Source organism: Sorex fumeus, unplaced genomic scaffold (assembly GCF_029834395.1).
Source record: "Sorex fumeus unplaced genomic scaffold, SorFum_2.1 ptg000218l, whole genome shotgun sequence".
Classification (NCBI taxonomy): domain Eukaryota; kingdom Metazoa; phylum Chordata; class Mammalia; order Eulipotyphla; family Soricidae; genus Sorex; species Sorex fumeus.
In genome coordinates this window covers 2,553,500-2,563,779 of record NW_026606275.1, presented here as the reverse complement: position 1 = coordinate 2,563,779, position 10,280 = coordinate 2,553,500, and the positions used below count along the sequence as shown (strand labels likewise).

General features: G+C 54.5%; 1 protein-coding gene across 1 annotated transcript; it reads right to left on the bottom strand.

Moving 5' to 3' along the window:
- Nucleotides 1-855: 855 nt before the first annotated feature.
- Nucleotides 856-9,614, bottom strand: LOC130017754 (leukocyte elastase inhibitor-like). The gene is made up of 7 exons (XM_056108513.1): nt 9,585-9,614; nt 8,901-9,078; nt 6,895-7,032; nt 6,144-6,261; nt 4,885-5,027; nt 4,603-4,770; nt 856-1,287 (listed from the first exon to the last, which is right to left on the bottom strand). The coding sequence occupies exons 2-7, from the start codon at nt 9,066-9,068 to the stop codon at nt 883-885; spliced, it is 1,140 nt and encodes a 379-aa protein (XP_055964488.1). The 5' UTR covers nt 9,069-9,078; nt 9,585-9,614; the 3' UTR covers nt 856-882.
- Between the last annotated feature and the right edge of the window lie 666 nt (nt 9,615-10,280).

Sequence of the window (10,280 nt, the reverse complement as noted above, 5' to 3'; positions counted from 1 at the left end):
CTAGGTGAAAAGGAAGCTCAGATAGAGAAGAGAGTACCAAATGAAGGGTGTTGTGAGGGCCCTCCCAGGGTGGGAGAAGCATGCTAAAAGTAGTCGATAGACCAAACATGATTGCCACTCAAAGCCTCTCTTGCAAAACACAGTACCCAAAAGAAGAGAGAGAGAACAAGGGGGAATACCCTGCCACAGAGGCAGGATGGGACGGGGGGGAGGGGAGGAGGGTGGGGGGGATGCTGGGACCCATGGGGATGGATGACGGGCACTGGTGGAGGTATGGGGACTTGATCATTGTATAACTGAAACCCAAGCACAAAATTTGTAAGCCTATAACTGTACCTCATGGTTTTTCACTAATAAAAAAAAAAGAAAAAAAAAGAATTTGGTCTCTTGCTTAACATTTTCATTAACTTAATGCATTCAATGCCATCACTATTTTTTTTAATACAAAAAGAAATGGCTGGAGTGATAGCACAGTGGGTAAGGTGTTTGCCTTGCATGCAGCCAACACGGGTTCGATTCCTTCGCCCCTCTCGGAGAGCCAGGCAACGTATCGAGAGTATCTCGCCCACACAGCAGAGCCTGGCAAGCTCCCCGTGACGTATTCGATATGTCAAACACAGTAACAACAAGTCTCACAATGGAGACGTTACTGGTGCCTGCTCGAGCAAATTGATGAACAATGGGAGGATGGTCTTATAAAAAAAGATGAAATAGATTTTTGTACCGAAGCCGATGGGTGTCAATGACCAACACTGTCAAACAAAACGTGGAATTAAAATTGAGGCTTGAGAAGTCGTTAAATTGGAAAAGATACAAGAAAACTGCCCCTTCGGGAGGACAGACACTTCACCAGGCTGGTACTTGACCTGTGCCGTCCCCTCTCTAGGGGGCGGAGAATCTGCCCAGGAACAGGATGGTGCCAGAGGCCTTGTGACGGATCAGGAAGATGAAGGGGTGGTCACAGACAAAGTATTCCTCGGGCACCAGCATGTAGCAGTTGGCAATGGCCCCCGTGGCCGCAGCTGCCTCAGTGCCCTCCTCATTGACTTCCACGAAGGACTTGTGCGCCACGTTGGAAATGAAAAGGTCCCGGGCCCCCCCAATGCCCGACAGGTCGGCCCTCCTGCTGTCGAAGAGATCGTGCAGCCCCAGGCGGGCCAGGGCCTCGTTGAGGGTGTAGCTCTCCTCCAGCTTGAACTTGGGCAGGTGCACGTTGACTTTCACAACGGGCATGTTCTCGGGCCGGGTCCACTCCGTCAGGTTCTCCAAAGTCAGCTGCTCCTCGATCTGGAATTTGAACGGGCAAACGAAAGAGTTGGAGACCATTTTACCCGTCGAGGAAGCCCCAATTAGATGAAGGGACCCGTACAATCAGTTGCTCTGCTGCATGGGAGCCTTGTGGACAGCAGGTATGAGCCGGGGGTGTGGGGGCGACCAAAACCTCACGAGAAGGGGGGCGTTCCGGTCCATCCTTCACGCCCTACCGAGGTCAACAGTTGCCCCCCACGAGCGGCTCCCCAGCACGGCCACAGTGCCAGAAGCACAAGGACTTAATGCAGAACCCAGCAGCTTGGAGCAGAAAAGTGAAAGGACTATGCGTTAATCCAGGCCATCAAGTCTGCCAGAGGGGAAAGGGTGTTGCCCCATTCACCCTCTCCTCTCTGGAAAGAAAGATGGCGGCCACATGGGAGCCTTGTGGTCAGCAGGTATGAGCCGGGGGAGTGGGGGCGACTAAAACCTCATGGGAAGGGGGGCGATCCGGTCTGTCCTTCACGCCCTACCGAGGTCACCAGTTGCCCCCCACGAGCGGCTCTCCAGCACAGCCACAGCCCCAGAAGCACAAGGACTTAATGCAGAACCCGGCAGCTTGGAGCAGAAAAGTGAATGGACTATGCGTTGATCCAGGCCATCATGTCTGCCCGGAGGGGAAAGGGTGTTGCTCCCTTCCGCCCTCCTCCCTCTGGAAAGAAAGATGGCGGCCACATGGGAGCCTTGTGGACAGCAGGTATGAGCCAGGGGTGTGGGGGCGACTAAAACCTCATGGGAAGGGGGGCGTTCCGGTCCGTCCTTCACGCCCTACCGAGGACACCAGTCGCCCCCCGTGAGCGGCTCTCCAGCACGGCCATGGCCCCAGAAGCACAAGGACTTAATGCAGAACCCAGCAGCTTGGAGCAGAAAAGTGAATGGACTATGCGTTGATCCAGGCCATCAAGTCTGCCGGAGGGGAAAGGGTGTTGCCCCATTCGCCCTCTCCTCTCTGGAAAGAAAGATGGCGGCCACATGGGAGCCTTGTGGACAGCAGGTATGAGCCGGGAGTGTGGGGGCGACTAAAACCTCATGGGAGGGGGGCGTTTCGCTCCGGCCTTCACGCCCTACTGAGGCCACCGGTCTCCCCGCGAGGGGCTCTCCAGCACGGCCACGACTCCAGAACACAGAAACCAATTTTTTAACTATCTGACTTTCAGTAGAAATACTTCCAGGGTCAATAGGTAAAATAGCAGAAATCCAAAACCAACATTTAATTCTTGAACCCAGCTGTAGAAAGCAAATCACTTCACAATGCTTTTTCAGCATGTCTGATTGGGGGGGGGGGGCTAAACTCAAAATAATAGTGGTGAATCTTTTATTGAAACAATGAATCTAATCAAAGCAGATAGAGTGTTACCTAGAATTCATCTGCCTCACAGGGACGGGGAGGGGTGGGGGGTGGGGTTTTATTGGGGTTCTTCATGGTAAAAAATAAGTATTGGTAAAGGGAAATGTGTTTGATATTTGCATGACTGAGACATAAACCTGAAAGCGTTGTAACCTTTCCCACAGTGATTCAATAAATAAATAAATAAATTTAAAAAAAAAATCAATCAGTTGCTCTGGGTTCCCTGGGTGTCCAGTGCAGATTTATCTCAGCAAGTGCTGATGAGACGGCAGCTGCGTTTGCTCCTGTCAGAGCTCTGGGTATGGCTCCATGTCAAACCACTCATCACCCATCCAGCCTCGTAGTCACCTCCCACCCACCCATAAACCACTCGTCATCCGTCCACCTAGTCACCTCCCCACCCACCCGTCCCAGTGAGGGCCAGGGTGGCCAGCTTACACATCAGATAATGAGCTCAGGAGACAAGGGGAAAATGTAAAAGTTTCTTCTGCTCATTTTTCCCGCTCTGTTCTGATGACTGTGTTGCCCTGTGAGCCTTACGGAGCTAAAGCAACTGCCAGTAACCCAGTGAAAAATAGAAAAAGATCTAGTTTCATGACCAAAAGGAGGGTAATGGTAGTGCCAACTTCATCGCATTCAGTGACTCAAGGCTCATAAAGCACCTGGCACCTCTCGAAGTACCCCCTATTGTCATGGCCCTCAAAGCACGGCCAGTGGGCTGGACGGAACCAGCATCCCGCTGACAATCCTGCGGCTGCTCCCTCCATGGGACTTTCATCTGATCAGACAAGAGAAAGAAAACAGAATGCGAAGAGGAAAGACTCTGATTTTAACTCATCCTCTAAATGCACACATGGTAAGCCCTCCTGATTTCCAGACTACAAGGTTGAGTAGGGAAGAGAAGAGAAAAACCAAACAGCAAGAAGAGACACCAAAGAAACCTGATGTGGGTTTGGTGTGTGCGTGTTTTTTTTTCTTTTATCTCACTGGTACCAGCCCTGGTAAGAGAGGCTGGTCACGGTCACAGTCACGGTCCTCCCGTTGTTCATCAATTTGCTCGAGCAGGCCCAGTAACGTCTCCATCATGAGACTTATTGTTACTGTGTTTGGCATATCGAATACGTCACGGGTAGCTTGCCAGGCACTGCTGTGCAGGCAAGATACTCTCAGTAGCTTGCCGGGCTCTCTGGGAGGGGTGGAGGAATCAAATTCGAGTTGGCCATGTTGGCTGCATGCAAGGCAAACGCTCTACCACTGTGCTAACGCTCCAGCCTGGTAAGAGAGGCCACAGCCTTCAAATCACTTGTAGAAGGAATGTCAAATTCATATTAGGGAACAGGCTTCATTCTCAAACCATGGCACAAGCATCCCTGCCTGCCTGCCTGCCTTCTCCTCCTCTCCCTGTCCTCTCTCTCTCTCTCTCCATCTCTCCTTTTCTCTCTCTCTCTTTCTCTCCTTCTCTCTCTCTCTCTCTCTCTCTCTCTCGCTCTCGCTCTCTCTCTCTCTCAGTGAGTATCCAACCCAGGCTCTCACCCCTGCAGAACAAGTGCTCAGCCAGGAGCTAGCCTATGGCCCTATTTCTGCCATAGAGCTATCTGAAAGGTCATTCACAGTCTGCTTTCTGATGAACTGGGGTGAGAATGAGTGCGGAGAACAGGGCTTGAGCCTCTACGATGCAGCTCCTTCCTGCAACTGTTTCAACAGCAACGACCCTATGTTCTGGTCCTCGTTGCTCAAGACCCTTGGAGAGAGTCGCCATGCCCTGCTGATGACCCGTTGACATTTGGCACAGCCGAGCCAAATGTCCCCTCACTGCTAGTTTTCATAGGGCTGATCATGGAAGGACAAAAGATAAGAAAGAAAAGTGGAGGCAGTGAGCCATCACGGGCCGGCAGATCCGACCGGGAAGAGCCGGGTTCCCGGAAGCCCGGAGCGAGGCCCGTCACCTTCTTCAGGCCCGTGGAAGCGTCTTCAATGTCATCGGGCAGCAGGATGACCATGCTGAGCTCCTCGCCCTGGTAGGGAAGTTCCAGCACGCGGCACTTCAGGGCCTCGATGTAGCCCAGGGGGAACTTGTTCTTCTGAAACATCATGTTCACAGTTTTGGTGTCTTTCTGTACAGAAGAGAAATCAAGTGCCCCTTAACAACTGCTCTCCCTTCCCCTGCCCCCCAGAGCTCAGGGTGTCTGGACAGTCACCACCTACCACCCCCACCCCCAGATTCTCACCTTATTCAGCCTGAAAGGGACTTCCGTGGTGGACTGCTTTGAGAATTCCTCCTGCCACTTCCCTTTGAAGTAGATGGCGTTCACCAGCACCAGCTTGGTCATGCTGTCAACCACCCCTGCGGCCAACAGTTCTGGGATTTTCCCTAAAATGATCAATAAAAAAAAAATAGCCTTTTGTGCGTGTGTGTGTGTGTGTGTGTGTGTGTGTGTGTGTGTGTGTGTGAAAAACATAGATGAGAATTTAAATGTCGCTATGCACCTTCAGGGGCACGGACAGGCAATGCAAGTACATTCATTCTGTTTCCTTTTCCTTCCACGGGTACTAAGTTGGGAAAAGAGGGGCTTGTATCTCCGTGGAACAGGCCAACTCCTGAGGCGGTCAGGGTGACCCGTGGCCCCGTGCACAGGACTGGAGAGCCAGACAGTCTCCTCCTTCTACAGACTGTGATCCCCAGTCAGCCTGTTTTGTGAAGAGTTATCCTTTTCAGGAACACAAACTACTTTTCCACGAGATGTTCTTAATCACTAGTATCAGTTCTTCAACTCCTTCAGGATTATTGGTTTTCCTTTTTTTTTATGGCTTTTTTGGGATCACATCTGGTGATGCTCATGGTGACTCCTGGCTCTGCACTCAGGAATGATCCTGGCAGTGCCAGGGGGACCATATGGGATGCCGGAGATTGAACCCAGGTCGGCCATGTGCAAGGCAAATGCCCTCCCTGCTGTCCCATCACTCCAGCAGGAAGTTTATTCTGGAGAGAAAGAGAAATATCCACCATGCAGGAGAGCGTCATACAGAACTATGGCACCCCATACGACCACACGTGGCTGGTCCCACAGGCTGTGGATTCTCCATGAAAGAACTGAGGGCCCCGAGTCACCCCCAGCCTCAGTGAGATCTGCTAAGACTGACTCCCGCCTACCACGTCTCATTTCTTAGATGTGACGTTGGGGAAAGAAAAATGTGGACTTCGAGCATGCAGCTGAAGATGCAAGGAAGATCCCAGAGACTGGAAACACTGATTCACCATTTCAAGGTGACCCTCTGCATGTGAGTATTGAATAATGCGGCACCCACTGTATTCCCTCCCCAAGTTTTATTTCTTCTACCTACATTCAACATTTCATAATTTGAAAAATATGGTGTGGATGTTCGGGATGGGAAATAGATAGTGTCTTCAGTGACGTTGCGTTGAGTTTCAGTGCAGTGACTCTGCTGTGGCTCTGAGGGGAGGGTGGGTGGTTGGTCCTGGTCTTACCTTCTGTCTGCTCTTTGACCCACGCATTGATCTCCTTCCTTGCATCTTCAGCTGCGTGCTGGAAGTCCACACCGGCCAGTTCAGCACTGTACATTTTTTGAGTCGAAGTTAAGAACTCCTGTTTACAAAAAAGAAAAAGAAGAAGGAGGAGGAGGAGGAGGAGGAGGAGGAGGAGGAGGAGGAGGAGGAGGAGGAGGAGGAGGAGGAGGAGGAGGAGGAAAGACAGAAATGTCCTGAATAAATGCAATGACATACAGAACCACTTTTCTTACATCTTTCAATGCCACAAAAATTTCCCTAAGAAAATAAATTTCACTGTCACTAACATATTCTAGCTTTTCTACTCATTTGTTAAATATGCGCGTGTGTGCACGCACACACACACACACACACATACACACATACATCTACAGTGTTAACAGAATTTTAAAATGCAGAGTTCCAGTGTTTTTTAAAACTGAACCAATTCCTCCTTAAACTCTGACTAAAATCTTCATCAACACACAAATGCTGTCACAGCTGAGGAGAGCTGGAATTAGTGTGGCCTTCAGAGAGCATTTGGGGTTCAACCCTCCCCCCTCAGGACCCAGAAATGAACCCCATCAATGAGCAGGGGACAGCGGCCACTGGGCTTTAAACGTGCATCATTTTCTAAACACTTCTACAAATCCGAGCTGACTTCTTAGCGTGAGTGTGTGGGAAAATCTCCCCACAGCCCCGGGAAGTGCAGAACGCAGCTCCAAGTACTCACGGGGAGGAAGTCGTAGGTTTTCTCGCCATACAGCCTGTTGGCGAGTTTCAGAATGTAGGAAGCGCCACGTTTGTTGATATCGGCGTTCAGGCTCTGGAATCTTGCGTGAATCTCCTCCACCGTGTCGAAATGAAGGGTCTGAAATAAAGGTCAGGGTTGGAGCAATAGCACAGCGGGGAGGGCGTTTGCCTTGCATGCGGCCGACCCAAGTTCGATTCCCAGCATCCCATATGGTCCCCCAAGCACCACCAGGAGTAATTCCTGAGTGCATGAGCCAGGAGGAACTCCTGGGCATCACCGGGTGTGACCCAAAAAGCAAAAAAAGGGGAAAAAAAAAGGACACATTCTTTCTGGACCTGTTTACTTTTTGTTACAATGTAATACCTTGCCATTGCTATCGTCAAATTACATTCATGGACGATTTTCCTATAAACACATTATTATGATTTTTGTGTTGGTTTTGGGGCCAGACCTGGTGGTGCCCAGGGATTACTCCCAGCTCTCAACCCAGGGATCACTCCTCCAGTGCTCAGGGGCCATATTGGGGTGGCAGGATCCTGGGCCTGATTCTGGGCCAATCTCATGCAAGGAGAGCACCTCACCCACGGACTATCTCTTCAGCCCCCAAACACCTTATTTTCCAAGGAGAACAAATGATAAAGAATACAAAATAGATCGTGTCGTGAAACATGAGAATTCAAACATTAGAAACAGCTTCTGCATCCGTTTTGGTTACAATTGTAATCCCACAAATAGGAGAGTTAGTAAACTAAATAGTTCTACAAATTTGCGTTTTTTCCCCCCAAGAAAACCCAAATGAGCGGGCTCTATGCTTATTGCTCTTAATTATAATTTGACTCAAGGTTCTCAGACATCAGCAATCAGAAACGCTTATGCAGGAGCACAAGACCTTGGACTTCCTCTTCATCACTCAGAGAGCAGCAGTAACTCACTTGTTGAAAAACAGCTTGTTTAGGGGCTGGAGCGATAGCACAGCGGGGAGGGCGTTTGCCTTGTATGCGGCCGACCCGGGTTCAATTCCCAGCATCCCATATGGTCCCCCAAGCACCGCCAGGAGTAATTCCTGAGTGCATGAGCCAGGAGTAACCCCTGAGGATCACCGGGTGTGACCCAAAAAGCGAAAAAACAGCTTGTTTAGCCTGAGAATATGGCAAAAGTCTAGTTTCCTGTGAATCGATTTCAAATCAAGAGTTCGTTAGGGCTTTACAGACTCAGCTGGTTCCTTACTTGAGAGGGGAAGAAGAAAACCCTGAGTACGAAGTCCGGTGTTCCCTCGAGAGGGAATGTTTGCATAGCTGCTATAATTGGCCAGTTGCCAGCAAGAAACAGGCTAGCAGCTGAGTCTACCTGCAAGAGGGAAGTGTGGTGGCAGGAGGGTTCGAGCTTCCATGAAGGTCAGGAGCAGACGCTTCGCAGCAGGAACAAACCCACGACCTGAGCCCCGGGCTGGGCGCCCACACCCAGTGTCGGGGCGGGCAGGGATTGAGCAGGCGTGTTCCAGGGACTCTCCTTGCTGAGCACCTTGCCCAGGCCCAGAGGAAGCGGGGGTCCCCAGACCAGAGCTGGAGTCTGACCAGCACAGCACAGTAGTGACCCCATCGACTGTGGCTCAGGGCGCAAGAAATGATGAGGGGGTAGGGGGAGAAGGAAGAAGGTGGTGCCTTGCCCGCATCTGACTCTGGTTCTAACCCTAGCACTGCATTGGGTGCCCCGAGCACAGAGCCAGGAGTGACCCCGAGCACAGAGCCGGGAGGGAGCCAGAGGGTCTTGGGCCAGAGAGCCCCGGGGACAGCTGTCCTCACGCCTGCCTCAGACACCTGCAGGCCTGCCCAGCCTGGGTGCCCAGTGCTGGCCCCAGCCCGCTGCTGGCATGCCATGAAGGACCATCCTGGCCCGGATTGGGACTCTCCCCTCTGCCCCCCGCCGGCACCCGGCACCCGTGACCCCGATGTCAGAGAGCAGGGAGCAGCCCGCCCTGGCCTGACCTTGGCCAGCTGCGCCTCCGTGCTGCCCCGCGTGCCCAGGAAGACCATGGCCAGCGCCGAGGAGATGCTGAAGGGGGAGAAGAAGATGTTGGCGGTGGGGTCGTCCTGGCTCAGGGCGCGGAACAGGTCCAGCGCGAAGAGGGCGTTGGCTGCGCTCAGCGGCTCCATGGTCACCGGGCTGGGGACAGAAGAGAGGCGTTGGTCCAGCCCGCCAGTGAGGCCACCAGGGAACCCCACACCTCACCCTACATCCCCTCCCCCAGCCCCCAGCTTAACCAGCACTGCCCGGGGGTCTGCAGAGCAGCTCGGCTGCGGGGGACCCAAGTCTCCCCCGCAACCCCTTCTAAGGGCCACTGCCACGCCTGGTCCCGCCTGGCGCGGTCAGTGTCCCCAGGGCCGCAGGGGGCCAGGAAACAGGATCCCTCCGGAAGGGGTCAGTGCTGACCGCGACTCGGGCCGCTCCCGCCTTCACTGGCTCGGGCCACCGAGCAGGGGCGGAGGCTCTGGTGGGCGGGAAGGGACAAGCCCAGCCTGGACCCCCACAGCGCAGAGACCACGGTCAGGGCGGGGTTTCCCGACCCCCAGGCTGCGCACGGAGGCGGGGGCGGTGCCCAGCGGGGACTGCGGGGCCCAAAGCAGGACTGTCCCCGCGCCCCGCCCAGCCCCCCGGCCCCGGGGCTCTACCTGCTCCTCAGTGGGGTCTGCGGTTCGGTCCGGCCCGACCTGCCCCCTTATAGCGGGAGGACGAGGGAGGGACGGGGCGGGTCCGGCCGGCCTCCCGGGCCGGGCTGCACTTCCTGGAAGGCGGGGCAGGAGGTGGGCACGGGGCGGGGCGGGCGCGCCCTGGACCGGGCGGGGAAGGTGGGGGAGAGGGGCGCGCTCTGGACTCTGGTAGGGAAGGGGGCAAAGGTGGGCGGAGCCGAGGGTCCTGGTGGGGCAGGTGGGGACGGAGCGGAAGCGGGGCGCGCCCAGGGTCTTGGTGGGCCCCGGCCGGGAGGGGCGCGCCCAGGGTCTGGCGGGGCAGGTGGGCACCTGGGGACGGGCGCGCCCGGGGCCGGGCAGGGATAGCGGGGACTGCGGGGCGCGCTCTGGGCTCCGGTAAGGAAATGGGGAAATGGGGGCGCGCCCAGGGCCTGGCGGGGAAGGTGGGGACTGAGCGGAAGGGGGGGCGCGCCCAGGTCCTGGTGCGCCCGACCCTGGAGAGGTGCGCCCAGGGCCTGGCGGGGCAGGTGGGGACCGTCCGGGAGCGGCACCCAGGCCCCCGGAGCGGCCCCTCGCCTTTGCCTTCCCGAGCTCTGCAACCCGCCAGCTCTTTCCCGTAAACCCGGGTGACCGCGCGCATCTGCTCACCACTTTGGGGCCAAACGCCTTTCTGGACTC

Bases quoted from the DNA above. Each gene is read 5' to 3' on its own strand.
- LOC130017754 (XM_056108513.1), bottom strand. From the start codon at position 9,068: ATGGAGCCGCTGAGCGCAGCCAACGCCCTCTTCGCGCTGGACCTGTTC. The intron at 6,262-6,894 runs GTGAGTACTTGG...TTTTGTAAACAG, and splicing joins AAACCTACGACTTCCTCCCC to GAGTTCTTAACTTCGACTCA. The intron at 1,288-4,602 runs GTGACGGGCCTC...TTCAAATTCCAG, and splicing joins CTTCCACGGGCCTGAAGAAG to ATCGAGGAGCAGCTGACTTT.